At 45.4% G+C, this 23,386-nt stretch overlaps 2 protein-coding genes across 2 annotated transcripts in view; both read left to right on the top strand.

The window, feature by feature from the left end:
• Window positions 1–12,723, top strand: part of TUBGCP5 (tubulin gamma complex associated protein 5) — a 268,782-nt gene extending 256,059 nt beyond the window's left edge. Inside the window, 1 exon segment of the mRNA XM_030201310.1 lies at window positions 12,420–12,723. Within this exon segment, the coding sequence (XP_030057170.1) occupies window positions 12,420–12,460 (41 nt within the window). The 3' untranslated portion in view covers window positions 12,461–12,723.
• A 2,826-nt stretch (window positions 12,724–15,549) lies between these two features.
• Window positions 15,550–23,386, top strand: part of RP2 (RP2 activator of ARL3 GTPase) — a 58,934-nt gene continuing 51,097 nt past the window's right edge. The window contains exon 1 of the mRNA XM_030201309.1: window positions 15,550–15,922. Coding sequence (XP_030057169.1) covers window positions 15,779–15,922 — 144 coding nt within the window. The 5' untranslated portion in view covers window positions 15,550–15,778. The remainder of the gene's footprint in view (window positions 15,923–23,386) is intronic.

Below are 23,386 nucleotides of genomic sequence, written 5' to 3'. Positions count from 1 at the left end.
CGGTGCCAGGAAGCTCCGGTGATGTGCTTCGTTCCAAAAAATCGAAGAAGCATCGTCACCGGTCCCCTTCCCGTGTTGGCACCAAGAGCTCTGGGTCGCCGAGGGAGTCGGCACCCAGTAAGCATCGGCACCGAGAGGACCGCTCGCCCTCTGTTCAAGAGGTGTCGATGCGCTCCCCTTTGGACAGCCCGGAACAGCCTCCACGCCCGGAACAGGTTCTGACATCGACTCCTGCATCGGCTTCCATGTCTTTTTCCACAGCCGCTCTGCACGAGAGCCTCCGGGCCGTTCTCCCAGAGATCCTGGGAGAGCTGTTGCGCCCTACCCCTCCGGTACCGGGGGTGCTTGCGCCACCGGTACCGTCGAGCGAGGCGCCGGCTGGCCCATTGTCCGGGGTGAGGTCTCCGACATCGGTGCCGCTTGCGGTACCGAGTGCGGTAGCCTCCCAGGAAGGCTCCCCGACTACGTCGGTGGAGGGAGCTTCGCCGGTGCGGGCAAGGGAGTCTACCTCTCGACGCTCCCGCCGTGGCCGTGGTTCCACGGAGTCGAGCCGGGCACGGTTGCAGACACAGGTCCGTGAACTTGTGTCTGACACCGATGGTGAGGCCTCGCGGGAAGAGGAAGAAGACGTCAGATATTTCTCTGACGAGGAGTCTGAGGGTCTTCCTTCCGATCCCACTCCCTCTCCTGAAAGACAGCTTTCTCCTCCTGAGAGCCTGTCTTTCGCTTCCTTTGTCCGGGAGATGTCTACGGCCATCCCCTTCCCGGTGGTTGTGGAGGACGAGCCCAGGGCTGAAATGTTTGAGCTCCTGGACTATCCTTCTCCACCTAAGGAAGCGTCCACAGTACCCATGCATCATGTCCTCAAAAAGACATTGCTGGCGAACTGGACCAAGCCTCTAAGTAATCTCCACATTCCCAAGAAGATCGAGTCCCAGTACCGGATCCATGGGGACCCAGAGCTGATGCGCACTCAGTTGCCTCATGACTCTGGAGTTGTGGATTTGGCCCTAAAGAAGGCCAAGAATTCTAGGGAGCATGCTTCGGCGCCCCCGGGCAAGGACTCTAGAACCTGGGACTCCTTTGGGAGGAAGGCCTACCATTCTTCTATACTCGTGGCCAAGATTCAGTCCTACCAGCTCTACACGAGCATACACATGCGGAACAATGTGCGGAAGTTGGCGGGCTTGGTGGACAAGCTCCCCCCTGAGCAAGCCAAGCCATTTCAGGAGGTGGTCAGGCAGCTGAAGGCGTGCAGAAAATTCCTGGCCAGAGGGGTGTATGACACCTTTGATGTTGCGTCCAGGGCCGCTGCTCAAGGTGTGGTGATGCGCAGACTCTCACGGCTGCGTGCCTCCGACCTGGAGAATAGAATCCAGCAGCGGATTGCGGACTCGCCTTGCCGTGCGGATAATATTTTTGGAGAAAAAGTCGAGCAGGTGGTAGAGCAGCTCCACCAGCGGGACACCGCATTCGACAAGTTCTCCCGCCGGCAGCCTTCAGCCTCTACCTCTACAGGTAGAAGATTTTTTTGGGGAAGGAAGACTGTTCCCTACTCTTCTGGTAAGCATAGGTACAATCCTCCTTCTCGATAGCGTGCGGCCCAGGCTAAGCCCCAGCGCGCTCGCTCTCGTCAGCAGCGTGCGCCTCAGCAAGGCCCCTCGGCTCCCCAGCAAAAGCAAAGGGATGAGCTTTTGACTGGCTCCAGCAGAGCATAGCCGACATCCAAGTGTCAGTGCCGGGCAACCTGCCAGTCGGAGGGAGGTTGAAAGCTTTTCACCAAAGGTGGCCTCTCATAACCTCCGATCAGTGGGTTCTCCAAATAATCCGGCAAGGATACACCCTCAATTTGACCTCAAAACCTCCAAATTGTCCACCGGGAGCTCAGTCTTACAGCTTCCAACACAAGCAGGTACTTGCAGAGGAACTCTCCGCCCTTCTCAGCGCCAATGCGGTCGAGCCCGTGCCATCTGGGCAAGAAGGGCTGGGATTCTATTCCAGGTACTTCCTTGTGGAAAAGAAAACAGGGGGGATGCGTCCCATCCTAGACCTAAGGGCCCTGAACAAATATCTGGTAAAAGAAAAGTTCAGGATGCTTTCCCTGGGCACCGTTCTCCCCATGATTCAGGAAAACGATTGGCTATGCTCTCTGGACTTGAAGGACGCCTACACGCACATCCCGATACTGCCAGCTCACAGACAGTATCTGCGATTTCAGCTGGGCACACGTCACTTCCAGTACTGTGTGCTACCCTTTGGGCTCACCTCTGCGCCCAGAGTGTTCACGAAGTGCTTGGCTGTAGTAGCAGCGGCACTTCGCAGACTGGGGGTACACGTGTTCCCATATCTCGACGATTGGCTGGTGAAGAACACATCCGAGGCAGGAGCCCTGCAGTCCATGCAGATGACTATTCGCCTCCTGGAGCTACTGGGGTTTGTGATAAATTATCCAAAGTCCCATCTTCTCCCAGTGCAGAAACTCGAATTCATAGGAGCTCTGCTGGATTCTCGGACGGCTCGCGCCTATCTCCCAGAGACGAGAGCCAACAACTTGTTGTCTCTCGTCTCGCGGGTGCGAGCATCCCAGCAGATCACAGCTCGGCAGATGTTGAGATTGCTGGGCCACATGGCCTCCACAGTTCATGTGACTCCCATGGCCCGCCTTCACATGAGATCTGCTCAATGGACCCTAGCTTCCCAGTGGTTTCAGGCTGCTGGGGATCTAGAAGACATGATCCACCTGTCCACGAGTTTTCTCAAATCCCTGTATTGGTGGACGATTTGGTCCAATTTGACTCTGGGACGTCCTTTCCAAATTCCTCAGCCACAAAAAGTGCTGACTACGGATGCGTCTCTCCTGGGATGGGGAGCTCATGTCGATGGGCTTCACACCCAAGGAAGCTGGTCCCTCCAGGAACGCGATCTGCAGATCAATCTTCTGGAGTTACGAGCGATCTGGAACGCTCTGAAGGCTTTCAGAGATCGGCTGTCCCACCAAATTATCCAAATTCAGACAGACAACCAGGTTGCCATGTATTACGTCAACAAGCAGGGGGGCACCGGATCTCGCCCCCTGTGTCAGGAAGACGTCAGCATGTGGCTCTAGGCTCGCCGTCACGGCATGGTGCTCCAAGCCACATATCTGGCAGGCGTAAACAACAGTCTGGCCGACAGGTTGAGCAGGATTATGCAACCTCACGAGTGGTCGCTCAATTCCCGTGTAGTGCGTCAGATCTTCCAGGTGTGGGGCACCCCCTTGGTAGATCTCTTCGCATCTCGAGCCAACCACAAATTCCCTCAGTTCTGTTCCAGGCTTCAGGCCCACGGCAGACTGGCATCGGATGCCTTCCTCCTGGACTGGGGGGAGGGTCTGCTGTATGCTTATCCTCCCATACCTCTGGTGGGGAAGACTTTGTTGAAACTCAAGCAAGACCGAGGCACCATGATTCTGATTGCTCCTTTTTGGCCGCGTCAGATCTGGTTCCCTCTTCTTCTGGAGTTGTCCTCCGAAGAACCGTGGAGATTGGAGTGTTTTCCGACCCTCATCACACAGGACGAAGGGGCACTTCTGCATCCCAACCTCCGGTCCCTGGCTCTCACGGCCTGGATGTTGAGAGCGTAGACTTTGCCTCTTTGGGTCTGTCAGAGGGTGTCTCCCGCATCTTGCTTGCTTCCAGGAAAGATTCCACTAAGAGGAGTTACTTCTTTCTGTGGAGGAGGTTTGCCGTCTGGTGTGACAGCAAGGCCCTAGATCCTCGCTCTTGTCCTACACAGACCCTGCTTGAATACCTTCTGCACCTGTCTGAGTCTGGTCTCAAGACCAACTCTGTAAGGGTTCACCTTAGTGCAATCAGTGCATACCATTACCGTGTGGAAGGTAAGCCGATCTCAGGACAGCCTTTAGTTGTTCGCTTCATGAGAGGTTTGCTTTTGTCAAAGCCCCCTGTCAAGCCTCCTACAGTGTCATGGGATCTCAATGTCGTTCTCACCCAGCTGATGAAACCTCCTTTTGAGCCACTGAATTCCTGCCATCTGAAGTACTTGACCTGGAAGGTCATTTTCTTGGTGGCAGTTACTTCAGCTCGTAGAGTCAGTGAGCTTCAGGCCCTGGTAGCCCAGGCCCCTTACACCAAATTTCATCATAACAGAGTAGTCCTCCGCACTCACCCTAAGTTCTTGCCAAAGGTTGTGTCGGAGTTCCATCTGAACCAGTCAATTGTCTTGCCAACATTCTTTCCCCGTCCTCATTCCTGCCCTGCTGAACGTCAGCTGCACACATTGGACTGCAAGAGAGCATTGGCCTTCTATCTGGAGCGGACACAGCCCAACAGACAGTCCGCCCATTTGTTTGTTTCTTTTGATCCCAACAGGAGGGGAGTGGCTGTGGGGAAACGCACCATATCCAATTGGCTAGCAGATTGCATTTCCTTCACTTACGCCCAGGCTGGGCTGGCTCTTGAGGGTCATGTCACGGCTCATAATGTTAGAGCCATGGCAGCGTCGGTAGCCCACGTGAAGTCAGCCACTATTGAAGAGATTTGCAAAGCTGCGACGTGGTCATCTGTCCACACATTCACATCTCATTACTGCCTGCAGCAGGATACCCGACGCGACAGTCGGTTCGGGCAGTCAGTGCTTCAGATTCTGTTCGGGGTTTAGAATCCAACTCCACCCCCCTAGGCCCATGTTTGTTCTGTTCCAGGCTGCACTCTCAGTTAGTTGGTAAATTTTTTAGGTCAATCTCAGTTATGTCCTCGCCGTTGCGAGGCCCAATTGACCATGGTTGTTGTTTTGAGTGAGCCTGGGGGCTAGGGATACCCCATCAGTGAGAACAAGCAGCCTGCTTGTCCTCGGAGAAAGCGAATGCTACATACCTGTAGAAGGTATTCTCCGAGGACAGCAGGCTGATTGTTCTCACAAACCCGCCCGCCTCCCCTTTGGAGTTGTGTCTTCCCTTCTCTTTGTCTTGCTACATATGAGACTGGCGGGCACGAGCCGGTTCGGGCGGGAAGACGGCCGCGCATGCGCGGTGCGCATCGGCGCGCGAGGACTAGCAAAGGACTTTGCTAGAAAGTGTTCCGATTGGAGGGGCTGCCGTGGACGTCACCCATCAGTGAGAACAATCAGCCTGCTGTCCTCGGAGAATACCTTCTACAGGTATGTAGCATTCGCTTTGGCAGCTAAATATCACTCTAAATTTCATTTTCTGTGTCCATTCTGCCATGCATGGTGCTGGTGGAGATGGCTGCAGGGCAGGGCGGCTGGCCATTCACCCTTTTTGCAACTAGATGGGAGCTCTAGCTTCCACCCGGGGTGGGGTTGATCGGTATTTAAGAATTGATCAGCTAGGGGATGCTTCTCCTTGGAATATTTATTTGAGTTAGGACAGGGGGCCTTCCCGTCTTTTTCTCAAGTCCAGGCGTAATGGGAGCTCCCACATAATATCTTTTTTCCTATTCCCAGGTGCAGCATATTGAGAATCTCTTCAAAAGCATACTTTGATTGACTGGACTATGGGAAAATTGGATCATCAATTTTCTAAGACACCCACCTCCTTCAATAAATTGTCTTATTGGTATAAACTCATTAAATCTATGTCATCTGCCCTGGGGATGGACTCTTTAAGGGCTCATTGGCCAAAGGGACCTTCATCAGATTTTTACTCTCTCAGTTTTGGGCCCTTTTTGATGTCCTTAGAGCTTACTCTAAATCTGCTGATTTGCAGGAAACTCAGTGTAAAATCTTGCATAAATATTACCAGATGATGGAAAGAAGAAGACGGTTGGGTCTTTGGGATAGTGTCCAAGCCTCCCTATTTGGCGACAGGCCGTCCCTCTTATCGAGTATACCTTACATTGTCAGCTTGAGTGGGATTATGGGATGTTACTGTTTCCTGCTTCATACTCAACTTATCCACCACAAGATCATGTTTTGCAAAAAATAAAAAAGGGTTTTAACTGAGATAAAGGTTCCATGGTTTCCACCTATGTATATACCACATTCCCTGGGCTCATCAAAAGCTTACCTTTCTTTGGAGAACCCAACTTGCTCTTGGGTGTCTTCTGTGAATGCAACTGCTCAGGAATCATGTGCATCAGAGGTGGGCATTTGAGGCTTCATGAATCATACTCTTCATTATCATCCCACCAGACCAAGAACATGACATTTAGCTGCCACCATTTTGGTTCCACCTTTCAGGTACCAGGACAGGCCAGTGCTGGGATCTTTAGATGTGAGGACATTTAGGCACCAGGTGATTGTGTCTAAATGTCATGTACCCTCACCTTCTGCTCATATTGCCATGCAAACAGTGCATATCCCGGGCAGCTTTAAAAATTGCAGCAACAGCATGGTTCTTGAGCTATTACTGAAAAAGGTGTGAGCAAAATCCAAATCAGTTAATAAATTTTTAGATCTTTTAGTTTATCCCCATACACTTTATGACGAAGACTACTGACCATTTCAGTAGCCACCCTCTGGACCAACTCCATCCCGTTTAAATCTTTTTGAAGGTGACATCTCCAGAATTCTACACAATATTCTAAATGAGGCCTCACCAGTTCACTTCCTAAACTGTACTGTTCCCTTGGGGTTTTGCAGCCCAAGCACATGACCCTGCATTTTTTAGCATTAAATCTTGGTTGTCAGATTCCAGACCATTTCTCTAGCTTCACCAAGTCGAACTGAAAGAAATTCCAATGAGCCTGGAAGCTGAGCCAAATCGACACGTTAAAGAGTGACACATCACCTGATCCGGATGGCATACACCCCTGGGTACTGAAAGATCTCAAACATGAAATTGCTGATCTGCTGTTAGTGATCTGTAACCTTTCATTAAAATTGCACATAGTACCTGAAGATGGAAGGTGGCCAATGCAACGCCAATTTTTTTTTAAAGAGTTCCAGGTGTGATCCAGGAAATTACAGACTGCTGTTTTGCTTTACCAGTAGTATGTGTATTGGTGTTCTAGGGCCCCGTGTAATATTTGTAGTGCTGCCTATTCTTAAGTAGGGTTCTTGTTTAAATCATAGGAATCAGTGGTACTGTTCTATGGTAGATTTGCTACATGTATGTTGTTACAATGTTTTCAGGTTTTGTGTTATTGCCTGGTAGTAGAGAGATTTATTTTGCTATTACTGAAATGATGTGAGAATCAGAATTTTTTTTTTTTGTATGGTAACTTCCATGGAGAAAATGTTAGTTATGATGTGCAATATTTTTTTGGTGAGGGAGATATGGTTTTTGTGGATGCAAAACATGTTTACATTTAATACATAAGAACAAGCATGGAGGGGCATAATCGAACGGGGCGCCCAAGTTTTCCTGAGGACGTCCTTGCAGGACGTCCCCGCGAAGGGGCGGGGAAACCCGTATTATCGAAACAAGATGGGTGGCCATCTTTCGTTTCAATAATAGTCGGGGACACCCTAATCTCAACATTTAGGTCGACCTTAGAGATGGTCGTCCCTGATTTTCGGCGATAATGGAAACCGAGGACGCCCATCTCAGAAACGACCAAATCCAAGCCATTTGGTCGTGGGAGGAGCCAGCATTTGTAGTGCACTGGTCTCTCACATGCCAGGACACAAACCGGGCACCCTAGGGGGCACTGCAGTGGACTTCAGAAAAAGCTCCCAGGTGCATAGCTCCCTTACCTTGTGTGCTGAGCCCCCAAAAACCTCCCCCCAAAACCCACTCCCCACAACTGTACACCAGTACCATAGCCCTTAGGGATGAAGGGGGGCACCTAGAGGTGGGTACAGTGGGTTTGTGGTGGGTTTTGGAGGGCTCACATTTACCACCATAAGTGTAACAGGTAGGGGGGGCATGGGCCTGGGTTCGCCCTACCTGAAGTGCACTGCAGTACCCACTAAAACTGCTCCAGGGACCTGCATACTGCTGTCATGGAGCTGGGTATGATATATGAAGCTGGCATAGAGGCTGGAAAAAATATTTGGTGTTTTTTTTTTTTTTAGGGTGGGAGGAGGTTAGTGACCACAGGGGGAGTATGGTGAGGTCATCCCTGATTCCCTCCGGTGGTCATCTGGTCAGTTCGGGCACCTTTTTGAGGCTTGGTCGTAAGAAAAAAATGGACCAAGTATAGTCGCCCAAGTGCTCGTCAGGGACGCCCTTCTTTTTTCCATTATCGATCAAGGACGCCCATGTGTTAGACATGCCCCAGTCCCGCCTTCGCTATGCTTCCACACACCCTCGTGAACTTTGGTCGTCCCCGCGACGGAAAGCAGTTGGGGACGCCCAAAATTGGCTTTCGATTATGCCAATTTGGGCGACCCTGGGAGAAGGACGCCCATCTTCCGGTTTGAAAGATAGGCGCCCTTCTCTTTCGAAAATAAGCCTGATAGTGTATCACAGTGTTTCTCAAGTTGATCCTGGAATACCCCCTTGCCAGTCAGGTTTTCAGGATATTCACAATGAATATGAATGAAATTGATTTGCATATTCTGCTTTTACTATATGCAGATTTCTTTCATGCATATTTATTGTGGGTATCCTGAAAACCTGACTTGCAAGTGGGGACTGTCTTGGGAAACATTGCTGAATCAGACCAAAGGTCTACATGGGCGTAGACGGGGGGGGGGGGGGGGGGGGCCAGGGGGGCAATGCCCCCCAAACGATGACGACTGGCGCTAGTAGTAAAAAAAAAAAAAAAAAAAAGCAGGCACGCGCTCATCTCCTTCCACTTCGCTTCCCTGCCCTGTCTGCGTTCCGCCCGAAAGGAAATGACATCAGAGGAAGGCGGGATGCAGACAGAGAGGGCAGGGAAGCGGACGGAGACGAGCGTATCTGTCTACCCCCTCTCTTCCTCCCTCCCTCCGGCGCAGGCAGCAGTCTTCTTCAGCTTTTCTGTGTTCCTGGCAGTGGTAGCGACGTACACGCTGCCTTCAGCTCTGCCCCGAAGCCTTCTCTTCAGGTTCCTGTTCCCGCATAGGTGGGAACAGGAACTTGAAGAGAAGGCTTCCGGGGCAGACCGAAGGCAGCGTGTATACGTCGCTACTGCTGCAAGGAGCACAGAAAGGTTGAAGAAGACCACTGCCTGCGCCGGAGGGAGGGAGGAAGAGAGGGGGTAAACGGAGTCACGATCCTGGACCTCGCGGGGGGGGGGGGGCAGCAGAGGGAAGATGGATGGGACTGGGAGGGGTGGAGAGCAGAGGGAAGGAGCAAGAGATGGATGGGACTGGGAGAGGAGGGGAGCAGAGGGAAGGAGCAGGAGATGGATGGGACTTGGAGGGGTGGGGAGCAGAGGGAAGGAGCAGGAGATGGATGGGACTGGGAGGGTGGGGAGCAGAGGGAAGCCTACTGGAAAGAAGACACTGCATAAAACAGAAGACACTGGGACCAAAGCGAATAGAAAAACTAAATGATCAGACAACAAAGGTAGAAAAAAGTATTTTATTCAGAATTTATTAATTGAAATTTGTCAGCTTTTTGAAATGTGCATCTGTGATATTTTGCCTGTAAATTTCAATTCCTTCCTCCATAGTAGCATATTCATTTGCATATGTATATATGCAAATGATTCTAATATGCTCCGCCCCATCCTTTGCCCCCCCCCCCCCCCCCCCCCCAAAATGAAACAGTCAAACTACGCCTATGGGTCTGTGAGGGTCATATGTGCAGTGTCAGTTGCAAGCATTGTCCATCAGATGTGTTCACTGCTCCAGACCTAGCTATTTTAGCAGACCTATAGTTGAATCGCTGTATGACAGCGTTTACCTTTGTCTTCATTCCTCCCGTCTTTCCCTTTTTCCTCATATTTTCTCGCTAACCTTTTCTTCTCTAATAACTCTTTCCTGTCACTTCTTGTAGTAAATGGTCCACTATTTTCTTCTCCTTCCCCCTGCTATCTTTATTTCATTGACAATAACATCACTCTGTATTTGTTTTCCACTGGAGGTGGCTATCACCTCACGGTACTATGTAAGCCACGTTGAGCCTGCAAATAGATGGGAAAATGTGGGTTACAAATGTAACAAATAAAATGTATTTTCTCTTCTCATGATTGATTTTGTTTTATATTGTAAACCACCTGGTAGCACTTTGTGCAATAGATGGTATATCAAGTAAATGCAAATAAAAACTACAATAAAAATTTAATGGTTTGCTTACAGCTACTTTTTGCTGCCCCTCCAAAAGCTGCTGCCCTAGGTGACCACCTAATCTTGCCTAATGTTTGGACCAGCCCTGACCATTAGTGGTGTAAAACCATCCAGGTCCTGATACTTCAAAGCAGCACCATATCATGATACTTCCACCCTTGTGCTTGACCGTTGTGATGAGGTTCTTACTTTGGGAGGCGATGTTTGGCTTTCACCAAATGAAATGTTGTGACTAAGTTCAGTTATTCTAGAAGTCATGAGGGTAATCCAGATGTTCTTTGGAGAGCTCAGATGGACAGCTATATTTGTTATCTTCATTTATTTAGGGATTTTATGTTGTGTTTTGGGGAATAGCAGTTGCATCCTAATAATTTATCCCATGAATGCCATCTCCTTCAGTTTTATCCTGATGGTTGATGATGAACTCTCACAAAAGCTGCAATGAGAAATGTCGCTTCGCCTCTGCAGAACCTTGTTGGCTTACCAGTGATGGAACCATTAAGCCTGTTTCTGTTTGGGAAGTCACTTATGCATATTCATCTTTCTTCTAGAAAGTCCTGGGAATGCACTTTGCAATGCACATAACATAATATTGCCCAGTTCTCTGCTGACAATCACTTCCAAGAGATTTTTTGGATAAAATAGCATCTTTGCTGTGTTAGACCACTTGAATTTATATCAATAATGGTTAATAAACTGAAAATAAAAGGTGATACTTTTTCACTGGACTGCTTTTCCCATGGATTGGTAATATACAATCTTGCAATTTTTTGAGATCCTCCCATGTATTTTAGCCCTGGCTTTCCCACTATTGTGTAATCCCGACCCCTGTCCCTTGGGAGGGGACTACTCTTCAGCCTTACAGCCTTGCTTGGAGAAAAACTCCTTGGCTGTGTTTAACATTATACCTATGACTCCTTATCAGACAGGCTTGCAAGATGCAAGGCTAAACTTTCAGACATTTATTCCCTGGATAAAATAATTTGGATTAAAGAACACAGGAAGAGATACACCATTAGCCAATCATAAATTTATCACAGAAGCTTATTTATTACAAATAGGAAAATAGATATCTAATTGCTGCTTTGCCAATTACAATTCATATGTAGTACATACAAAAAGTCTTTTTCCTTTCTTGTTCCTGTGGATGAATTACCAGCCTGGAGCAAAAGTGCTACGCAGTGCTAGCAAGATTCCTGTTTCTGCAGTAATAAACCATTCCTTTAATACGTTTATCTAACTGTGTGTACGTGCCCATATCACATAACTCTGTGGTATCATGTCCCAATTAATATAACTTCCACAAACCAGCCTACCAGACTCTTGTTTATAGTTTTCCTCCATTGTCATTGGTTGGCTTCACAGCATGATCTCTGCATGAACCTTGCTTTTCCACTCAACTGCTCCACATTAGCTCCTCCCCCCTTGGATAAACATGTGTATGTGTCATTTCACATACTCAGCTCATTCTGTTCAAACCACCTGAATTGCTTCACCTCCTTACACACGATACCCTAGAGATTTTCTTCAGACTGTCCCTTTGTATTGTTTGCTATTAACCACTTATCTATCCATCATAGCTTATCTGTCCAGCACATGATTGCCCACAGCTGGCCAGACACACCAAGGGAACTTACAAGCCATCCATTTTCATTCAGTACTTCAGATCCTTAGACCTGGTCATGCTGGACCTTATAGGGCATAAATTACAGTTCATTTCTACAGCTGGAAGGAGGATACTGGGTAAGATGGAACTTTGATCTGACCTATTGTGGCAACTGTTATGTTTTTATTTCTTGAGCACAGGGTTACCATATGACTCCAGAAAAAGGAGGACAGATTGAGCCAGTCTGGGTTTTACTTCCATTGCTTTCAATGGAAGCAAAACCCGGACTGGATCAACGTGTCCTCCTTTTTCTGGAGCCATATGGTAACCCGAGTGTGGGAGCTAACATATACCCTTCCTTGATTCAGAACAGAAAGAAGAAAAGATGACACTTGCCATGAAATAAATAAATAAATAAAAAGTATACCAATGTTAGCATGCAGAAATAAAAGGGTCAGGTTTGTTGACAATCAGTTATGTTTTGTTTTTTTAAGTTAAAACGTAATTAGCCTGTAACTATCATTCTCTGGTTTTGTTTTGTGGGTAAAATTCATATTGTCACAGATCAGTAATTAATGAAGTCAAAGGTTTAGTGGGGAGTTTGTTTCTAAGCCCTGTATTTGCTTTTTAAATTTGATCATTGCATACTATGACCATTTGTTTAATCACATTTTTTTTCTCTTTTTGTTTATAGTGGAGTCTTTAGCTTTGTCGCTCATGGCTGGCATGGACTAGAGGCAGCAGCAATCCAGATTTTATGAATTTGCTCGGAGCCAACATGTTTGCTTTTCAATGTGTCACCAATTTGTATATATACTCCATTGCGGAATTTTTATGTTCTATTTAGAAATAAAATGGGATGAATGATGCCTTGTGAAAAATACAAAAGTTAAAAAGTACCTGATATACCTTATTCCCATGCATTCCTGTGGCAATTGTATTCACTTATTGTTGAGTCATTTGAACTGATGAAATTATTTATAATATTTTTACTTTATTAAAAGGCATTGTAAATATTCTGATGTGTGATTAATTTTAAATAGAGAGATTGATATCTAAGGTAAGGATGACCCAGTTAGCTTAGCAGGGTTTAAAAAAGGTTTGGACAACTTCCTAAAAGAAAAATCCATGAGCCATTATTAAGATGGATTTATTCCTAACATAAGCAGCATAAAATCTGTTTTACTGCTTTGGGATCTTGCCAGGTAATTGTGACCTGGATTAAGCACTGTCTGAAGCAGGATACTGGGCTTGATAGACCTTTGGTCTGTCCCAGTATGACAGCGCTTATGTTCTTATAACTGATGAGAGGATAGATTTTTTTGTTTGAGCTTCTGAGCAGCAGATGTTATTTTATTTAAAAAAAACAGATAAGCTGATTTATTTGCCAATAAATAGTAAACAAAAATGTACTATTTTTGTAATGTTCAAATACTCCTGTGAAAGACTGAATTGAAATTAAAGTTAAATATGAATATATAGAACCACAGTGAGCAGGAGTTTTGCCATTGTGCTAGGGGTGGAGTGTAACATAGTAAGTGATGGCAGATATAGACCTGAACAGTCCATCCAGTCTGCCCAAAAGTCACATTCATTATCAATCTAAGATTAAATCAACAATGAATGTGCTATTATATACTTAATCATGGTCTTTCTTTGGTGTTTCTGGTGTATAAGAAATAAGGGTGGTTAGGAGATGCCAGGTAAAATTGGGGTGCCAAGCCATTTTGTTGGGGTGGCACATAGACTGCTCATTAACCATGTGCTGCAGCCCACAGTAGCTTTCTGCATTGGCCCCTCAGAAAGGTGGGTCCCAGGGGATGTGACAGGCTGGATCAAAGATTGGGGGAGGGGGCTACTGGCACTTGCTCAGAAGGACTCTTTTAATGTGGCTTATATTTGAAAATACAGTGAGACAGAATAATAGAATTCAGTAACATAATGGGAGCAAGTCGATGAATATGTCCGAAACAGTTAACAATGCCTGCTAGGGAGTCCCTATAACCAGCCCCTCCAAATGACACACTGATTACGCATTAGAACAAATTAGTACTCTAACCGATGATGGTACTGAATTCTATTATTCTATCTCACTGTATTTTCAAATGTAAGCTACATTGAACCTGAGGTTGCTTGGGATAATGTGGGATATAAATGACAATTAAAAAACAAATCATGTGAGCAAGTCAATGGATATGTCTGAAACATTTAATGAAGATGAGATTACCATAAGGGCATTTAAAAGTCTGTCTTTTAATGACGCCGCATGTTCAGAAATCATAGCCGTAAGTATAGACAGTTATTCAAACGTTATCACGCACACATCAGAACAGGCATCCATACAGCTAGCACAAAAGTAAACAACTTCTACAGCACAACACAGTTTATTCCAAATTGTTTAACCACCCTTAGGTTTGACCTTTGGGTTTAACAAGCAATACCATTACCGTGTATATGTAAGATCTGGATAAACAAATTAAAACAATCAAAATTTAAAGCAAATGCCCATAATATGTAATCCTTGGTAGCAATAATGAAACAGTGATAGAATATTCACATAGCAGGCAGCCAATATTTATTTTCCACTGAACATAATTAACTTTGTATGAACTTGGCGACTAATAGTGTGCTGCTGGCTACTGTATTTTGGTGGTGTATTGTTTGCCATCATAATAAAAATCACACTTATCTATACACCACAGCAGGGAGACAAACATTTTTAAAAATGTGTTTTACAACCACACAGACTTGAAGAAAAAATAAAATGCATACAACAGAATTTGACAATGTTGGCATATTTAGATTGAGTCTGGACAGAACTTCTGCATGAAGGACGCTGTTCCCTCATTATTCAATACCTGTCTTTCAAATAATAGTAATTAAAAAATTAAGTGCATTTTTATAATATACCACCTGCACTCCACAAAACAAAAGGAGAGGGATCCCACATACCATCTTTTTCTTTTGATGTATTCACTGAAAAAAAAATGTTAAATGCTCCCAGGTTTCAACCTAATTAAGGTTTAAAAAAAACCCTTTGCACTTTAAATAGAAACTCTGAATGTTGAGCATCTGATTTTCATAACATGATGTCTGTTTTGGTGGCCCTTTACAGATTAAAACAATTTATGCACAAATACAACGCCTTGGAATCCCTATAAACAGCTCCTCCAAATGCTTATGCTTTAGAACAAACTAGTACTCTAACCAATGAAATACTTCCTCTGTGTACCTTCACGTCCCCCCTCCATTACTCAGTTCTGTAGACAAATCTCTCCTATTTGTCCCTTTTCTCCTCTACTGCTAATTCATTTTGTCTCGCTGCACCTCATGCCTGGAATAGATTTCCTGAGCCTGAACGGCTTGCCCCGTCTTTAGCCATTTTCAAGTGCAAACTCAAAACCCACCTATTTACCACTGCTTTTGACTCCTAACTCACTTGCCCTGGCCTTTATCCTCACCTCTTTATTCCCTTACCCTTAATTGTTCTGTCTGTTTACCTGTCATATCTAGATTGTAAGCTCTTTGAGCAGGGACTGTCTTTTGTGTATGGTGTACAGCGCTGCGTATGCCTTGTAGCGCTAAAATGATTAGTAGACAGATAGATGCTGCACAATCAAATAAAAATGGTACCAATAAAAAGAACGATAAGATGGATGCAGCAGCTGATAAGGTTGTTTGTTTGGGTGTTGTACACTACCAAGGAGGAGGCTTTTGTTTTGTATGGTAACAGCCATTGGTGGACGGATCCCGAGTTGTGATTGGTAATAATGAGAAGAGGGGGTGGGAGTTACAGTGATGCAGCCGGCCGCGAAGAATGTCGGGATGTTTGGGGGGGGTGGAGGATAGGAAGTAAGTAGGTAGTGTGCGAGGCAGTTGTCAAGTTAACTTGGGGTTTTTTTTTTCCTTGTTGCGTAACTACGTTGAAGCTATTACTGAAACGGCAACTGATTAGGGAACACGGTCGCGTTTGTTGTTTTCTTCTAGGTGTTAGATAAATCTGAGTTATTACCCCCGGTGAGATTGAAAAGGGTGGAAAAGGAGTAGGGAAACATGGGCTGTTTCTTCTCCAAGAAAGCGAAAAGGAAAGGCGAGAGCAAGGACCAACCCACAGGAATCAGAAATGTCACTAACGAAGAACAGCAGCAGCATCCGGACGGGGAATTAAAGCAGTACAGCTGGGATAAGCGGGAGAAGGTAATGCTCAGCGCTAGACATAGCAGGGAGTGTTCTTTTGACAGGTAGCTGGGCAGGGATGGCATATAATTTTTGGTCTGGGAGTCTTGTAACTCTTTTTTTTTTAGGGGTTGCATAGATTTCGTGATTAACAACTTTGATTTATTAGCATTTAAAAAAAAATCATTATTCACATTTTTATTTCAATTTCTTTATTGAAAATGTTCAGTACTTGAAAAATAACACCATAGGCTTTACAATGAAAGCTACCAGTGTACCTGAATGTAACTCACCTTACCTTGAGCTACTACTGGAAAAAGGTGTGAGCAAAATCCAAGTAAATAAAAGGAAACACTCTTATTTCCTGTTCAGAGACTGGTTTCTGGCAGTCTTTTAGTGCACACACTCAAACCCTTCCCAACTCATCATGCATTATCTTTCCTCGACTCTAATACAAAACATTCTCCCTACATCTGATCCCCATTACTATTAAACGTTTATGTAGTGCTACAGGGCATATACAGCGCTGTACAGACTCAAAAGAAAAAATTATTTGTAGCACTTAGACTTACAAAGTTCCATTTAGACTTACAAAGTTCCATATGGAACTTTGTAAGTCTAAGTGCTTTGAAATTGAGCCCCAATAAGTCTAGTTAAGAGACAATGAAGAGTAAACATGGCTTCTGAAGTGTAGTTGTGTTTGACTTGGTTTCTTTTTCTGTTTAATGTGAATATTTATTAGGGAGAAAATGAAAAGAAAGTGAGGAGGATACTGGATTAAGTGATATTGAATGTTATTTAATATAGGTCAATGTAAATGAGCAAGAAGTCTTTCTGTTGTGCACCTGCTCTTAACCTCTTCAACCTAGTTACTCATCTCTTCTGCGTTGACTGCATTGAATTCCTAGGTGGGTGACATTGAGAGAGGAGGAGTAGCTGGTTTGCAGTGCACTTGGGGAGGGAGAGAATAGGCCGGTACAGGCTAAGAGCAAAGCAACATGTGCTCAGGGTTGACATTTAAACATCCTCATCAATATATGCTCTTGGCCCCCACAGCTATATGATAACCTGTATTGTAGAAAAGCAGGATCATAGTAATATTGTTTGAATGATCTAATTGTGTGCTTATTAGATATTCCATTGCTGTTATGCTTTACATCATATTATAATCTCTGTTGTTTGAATTTCAGTTCTGTTAAGTGTGCATATTTTTAATCCTGTTTCATGGTAGTTCTATTCTTAGGTTTCAGTTTGCTGTTTTCAAGTTTACCTCATTTCTTGTATTTGTTTATACTTGTTCATTTTACTATTGTTATGCTATTAAAATTGTTAAACTGTATCTACTGTACACAGCCTTGGGTGAATGTCTTCATAAAGGAGGTTAATAAATCCCAATAAATAAAAACTTACTGCCCTTCCAGGTGGAAGGGAACAGCAAGCAGTGCAGTACTCTTTGCTCTTCTACTTTCTCCTCCTAAGGTGAGGACCTCCCCAGCCACTTCCTTGACATTGCCTACCAGCTTCCCTGCTTTAACTATTAGGGCCTCTTTACACTTGTGCATGATCCACATTTTAGTGCTGTTCTCACATAAAATTTAACAGTTCAGTGATATGGACACTATATGTGGCTTAAACTCATTGCACTGAGTCATGGAAGCAGCAGTAGATAAGCAGAGTTGGACAGTGACTGGTAAGAAGCCGTGGTTGTAGAAGTAAACTGTTAATGGTTGCTTTTGGAAAATATGTTTCTAGTTGTCCTAACTTTGGTTTTCCCTAGTATGCCAATTTCTAGGCTAATTTCATATGGAAAGTAACGTGACACCAGTTGCAACCTGAAAGTTTGTCTTTATCATTGGAAGGCATAGCTGTGTTTAAATATCAGCCCTGAGCACATGAGTTCCCACAGGGGGAGGCAAAAAAAAAGTAACCCCTTAGAGTTTTTTGCTTTATCCTCTGCAACCACTTGGAATTTTAGTGTGAAATTTTACAGCTTCATTTGTTGTTACTTTAGACTTTTATGTGCTGAGTGGAATGAGATTATCTTAGTGTGATCACCCAGTAATTTTTGTGCATTCAAAAATGTTTACAATGTAAAACTACCATTGGGGGGGGGGGGAAGTGGGTACCAGCTTACTGTTAATGATGTTACTGTGCAATAGACTTTTGTTAAAAAAAAAATTGAATAACTTGTATTTGATAATACCCCTCCTGTTGGTAACCAAAACAGCTGAGTCTGCCGGCATCAAGGCAGCTTGTCTCTTATCCAGCAAAAAGGTTGTGTAGCACGTGATGATCTTGGCTGGCGTGTGTTTCAATGGTAAGGGATGACTGCACTTTGCCGACTGTACTTTGTAGGTGAGAAAGCTAAAATTGACTGTTGACCGTCTATCTCGTTGAGGACTGCACTGAAATGTTGGCCACTGGATTCATCTTCCAGCAAGATGGTGTGCCAGCACAAACAGCTCTTATCACCGACTGACTCCGGGCCAACAGTCAGGATTTTATTGCAAAGGTCCAGTGGCCACCAAATTCATTGGACCTAAACTCCTTGGATTACCATGTCTGGGGTGCAATGTTGGAGGCCTATCACAAGCTTCACAGAAAGCTGCAAACAGTTGCCAAACTCAGGGAAGCACTGCATATGATCTGGGACAGCCTGCTATAGGGACCGATCAAAAAGGTTGTTAAGAACTTTCCAAAGCAATCGAAGGCTGTGAGTATTCACAGTGAGTGCAAAAGTCTGACACATTGTTAATTGTATCGTTTGAATGACTTTTTTTTTTTTTACTGTGTTTTAGCTTGGACATTTTTAATATAGCTTAAGATAATTAAATGTTGTTTACTAGTAATATATAAGTATGTGATGACTAAATAAGTAGGTAAAATTTCTCATTGACATTGAAAATGGTTGCTGAGAATGGCAAAAAAACTGTACAGGGGGTTACCATTTATTTTTTTTTGGCCAGTATATCAACCTGAAGATCCTAGGGCAGGTGAAAGCAGGCACCACCTGAGAAACAATAAACAGTGAGTTTACATCATTTAGTAGGGATGTGCATTTGTTAATGAACATTTGGTTTGTTGATGCCTTAACTTTGTACATATTTGTGCATTAACAAAAGTTTTATTAAAGGAATGTGTGATATGATAAAAGTATGATGATAAGGAAAAAAAATCAAATCAGTGACCTAACTAAAATTTTTGCTGTATATATATTTCTGTCACTTAATATTCTGTTTTCTGAGGTGTGACGATGAATGAAGAAGGTAACTTCCATGCTTATTACACTGGATTTTCTAGTATATTAGTTCTCCGTGTTTGTCTTCATATTCCAACTGGAAGCATTGTAGACAAATTTTGTGCAAAAGAGGGCCAGCTGCAGAATGCGCTCCCCTGTCACCAGTCTTCCTATTTTTCTAATTCTTATGAGACTCCATGTATCTTTCCATCTTCCTACCTCTCTCGAAAGACTCTTTTCCCTATAGATCCCTTTTCTGCTTGCTTTCCCTCTTCTGGGACACTTTTACTCTTTCTATCCCTTTTTTGCACAATCCCTGCCCCCCCCTCCCCCCCCTTGTTACAGCATGTAATTTTCTTTCCCACTTTTTCTTCTTATATTGTCCCCTGTATTCCCTCTGTCCTCCTCTCATGATGTTTCTACCTCAGAAAGCCTCAAGTACTGTTGCACCAAAGCTTCCATTAATTAGCTGTGAGAGCCCAAACACAGGTGAGATTTCCCATGTAGCTGCTTATAAAACACCCCTATCTTCTGGTTCCAATGATTAGTTTACAAATATCTGTGTGCCTGAATTTGAGCAAGAGGCACGGTGACAAGCTCCAAACCAGCAATCCTGCCCAGACTGACATGCTGGGCCCCGACCAACTGATCTCTCGATGGGCGGAAGCCCAGAGAGGGAGTCTACAAGCAGAATCCTGGAAACGGCCTCAGGAAAGGCTCACCGATGATCAGCTGGTCCAGGATAGATTTGATCTGCAGAGGCCCGATAATGACAACCTCCCAGGGAGAGGAGGCCCTAGGTAGGAGTTGCCAAACGAGCACCATGTTCGAGCGCTGAGAGGGAACAGCAGAACAGAAACCAGGCAAACGGCCCCGGGAAAGGCTCACCAGTGATCAACTGGTTAGGACTGAACCAATCGGGAAATCTCCCTGGGAGAGGAGACTCAAGAGAGGAGTTCGCCAAATGGGCACCATGCTCCCCCGACCCAAGCGGCGGGGGTGAAGTGATTCCCAGGGAACATCTCCCAATGTGACAGATGCAACCGGACCGCTAGAGCGAATGTCTGAGTGGCTGTGGGACGCAGCCGGACCGCTGGAGAGGTGGTGGGCCTTTGAAATGGCCAAGACACAGGGACGGATGACCGTGTGGTGCGGGATCTTTCTCTGCCACCAGCCCCAATTTTAGAGTAGATGGCAACTGAGGCATGCACTCCTGGACCCGTTCGCAGCTAAAGATGGGGACAACTTCCTGCTGAGCAGATATAAAGGTTCTTGTTCTCTCTGCTTCTCGCTGCTGCCAGGTAGAGCAGTGAAGCTCTCCCCACATGGTTGTCCTAATACCAATCTAACTCGAATCTCTGATACGAACATGCTGATGATTGTGCTTGAATGCTGCCTACCTCATCCAACAGTTGATTGTATTTTACATCAGGCTAGCACCATTATCAGGCAAAATTTACAGATGACTGTGGTTTATATGGAGAGGAATAATCGAACGGCGCCGGCGATCTATTTTGGCGGTGGCGTAACAGCTGGCCGGAACCGTATTATCAAAAAGATGGCCGACCATCTTTTTTTTTCAGTAATACGGTTTAGACCGGCCAAATGCCTTGGATGTCGCTGGGTTTGAGATGGCCGGTTTTGTTTTTCAGCGGTAATGGAAAAAAATGTCAGCCATCTCCAACCCGGCGACATCCAAGGCATTTGGTCGTGGGAGGAGCCAGCATTTGTAGTGCACTTACATGCCAGGACACCAACTGGGCACCCTAGGGGTCAATGTGGTGGACTTCAGAAACAGCTCCCACATGCATAGCTCCCTTACTGTAGGTGCTGAGCCCCCTCCCCACAAATGTGCACCCACTAAAAGTGCTCCAGGGACCTGCACACACTCAGGCCTCTAGGACTTGTTGCTGCTGTATAACCTTTGCACAGCAGTTGACACCTGAAGACTAATGTCTTTGAAAAAGTGCTTTATTTGAATAAGCATGTTTTACTCACAGTTAACTGCAGATCAGAGGTTGTGCCCCACTGGCAAAGAGTCTCCCTGATACTGAGATTAGCAGTAGGTCCGAACTGGCAGAATGCTGTACAATGCCCTCTTTCAGCAACATTCAAGGTAAGAACGTTTTCTAACTTGGGTAACACATGAAAGGGATCTAAAACTGGCTTACAAAAATGGCCACTACCTCATGGACTACCGGAAACAAAACAGGGCACACTCTGACCCAGTTAGCAGGGGGGAAAAGCACCATGGGAGTATAGCCCAGTACCCTACACCCACCACAATGCATTGCTGATGTGACTCTGCAGGGCACCTAACATAAAAGGTGTCACACTCACCCGAGAGCCACATCGCAACCACGGAAAGGCTGTCAGACGATGCAACACATTCTGCTGTATGGGATTTGAGGCTGGCATACAGGCTGGCAAAAAAGGTTTTCATTTTAACTTTTGTAGTATGGGAGGGGGTTGGTGACCACTGGGGGAGTAAGGGGAGGTCATCCCCCATTCCGTCCGGTGGTCATCTGGTCAGTTGGGGCACCTTTTTGAGACTTAGTCGTGAAAATAAAAGGACCAAGTAAACCCGACCAAATACCGCTTAACGCCGCTTTTTTTTCCCATTATTGCCGAAAGCCAGCCATCTGGTAGCCACGCCCATGCTCGCCCATGCCCCGCCTTCGCTTCGCCGGCGACACGCTCCCTTCAACTTTCGCCGGCGAGGCGACGGGAAAGCGGCGATGCTGTTAAAAAGCCAGCTTTCGATTATACGCTTTTAGCCGCTTTTGCGAAATCGCCGGCGATCTCCCGATTTGTGTCGGAAGATCGCCGGCGAAAAGTTTTGATTATAAGCTGGATAGTAACATAGTAGATGACGGCAGAAAAAGACCTGTACAGTCCATCCAGTCTGCCCAACAAGATAAACTTATATGTGCTACTTTATGTGTATACCTGACTTTGATTTGTATCTGCCATTTTCAGGGTACAAACCGTAGAAGTCTGCCTAGCACTAGCCCTGCCTCCCAACCATTAGCCCCGCCTCCTCCCACTGGCTCTGACACCCAATCTTGGCTGAGCTTCTGAGGATCCATTTCTTCTGGTCAGGATTTCTTTGTTTATCCCACGCATTTTTGAATTCCGTTACCGTTTTCATCTCCACCACCTCCCGGGGGAGGGCATTCCAAGCATTCACCACCCTCTCTGTGAAAAAATACTTCCTGACATTTTTCTTGTCTACCCCCCTTCAATCTCATTTCATGTACTCTAGTTCTACCGCCTTCCCATCTCAGGAAAAGGTTCGTTTGCGGATTAATACCTTTCAAATATTTGAACGTCTGTATCATATCACCCCTGTTTCTCCTTTCCTCCAGGTTATACATGTTCAGGTCAGCAAGTCTCTCCTCATACGTCTTGTAACGCAAATCCCATACCTTTTTTTTATAGCTTTTCTTTGCACCGCTTCAAATCTTTTTACATCTTTTGCTTGATAAAACCTCCAAAACTGAACACAGTACTCAAGGTGGGGCCTCACCAGCGACTTATACAGAGGCATCAACACCTTCTTTCTTCTGCTGGTCACACCTATGTCTCCCGTGGATTTCTACTCCCTAAGTGCATCACTTTGCTTTTCTTCGCATTGAATTTTAATTGCCAAACCTTAGACCATTCTTCTAGCTTCTGCAGATCCTTTTTCATGTTTTCCACTCCCTCCCGGGTGTCCACTCTGTTACAGATCTTAGTATTTTATTGTCCACAAAAAGGCAAACTTTACCTTCTAACCCTTCGGCAATGTCATTCACAAATATATTGAACAGAATCGGCCCCAGCATCGATCCCTGAGGCACTCCACTGCTCACCTTTTTCTCATACGATCAAATTCCATTTACCACCACCCTCTGGCGTCTGTCCATCAACCAGTTCCTAATCCAGTTCACCACTTCGGGTCCTATCTTCAGCCTGTATAGTTTATTCAAGAGCCTCCTATGGGGAACCGTGTCAAAAGCTTTGCTGAAATTTAAGTAGATTACGGCTATAGCACGTCCATGATTCAATTGTCCGGTCACCCAGTCAAAGAATTCAATGAGATTCGTTTGGCACGATTTACCTTTGGTAAAACCATGTTGTCTCGGATCTTGCAACTTATTGGCTTCCATGAAATTCACTATCCTTTCCTTCAGCATCGCTTCCATTACTTTTCCAGTAACCAAAGTGAGGCTTACCGGCCTGTAGTTTCCAGCTTCTTCCCTATC

Source organism: Microcaecilia unicolor, chromosome 4 (genome assembly GCF_901765095.1).
Source record: "Microcaecilia unicolor chromosome 4, aMicUni1.1, whole genome shotgun sequence".
Taxonomy (NCBI): domain Eukaryota; kingdom Metazoa; phylum Chordata; class Amphibia; order Gymnophiona; family Siphonopidae; genus Microcaecilia; species Microcaecilia unicolor.
This window is presented reverse-complemented; position numbering and strand designations above follow the sequence as displayed.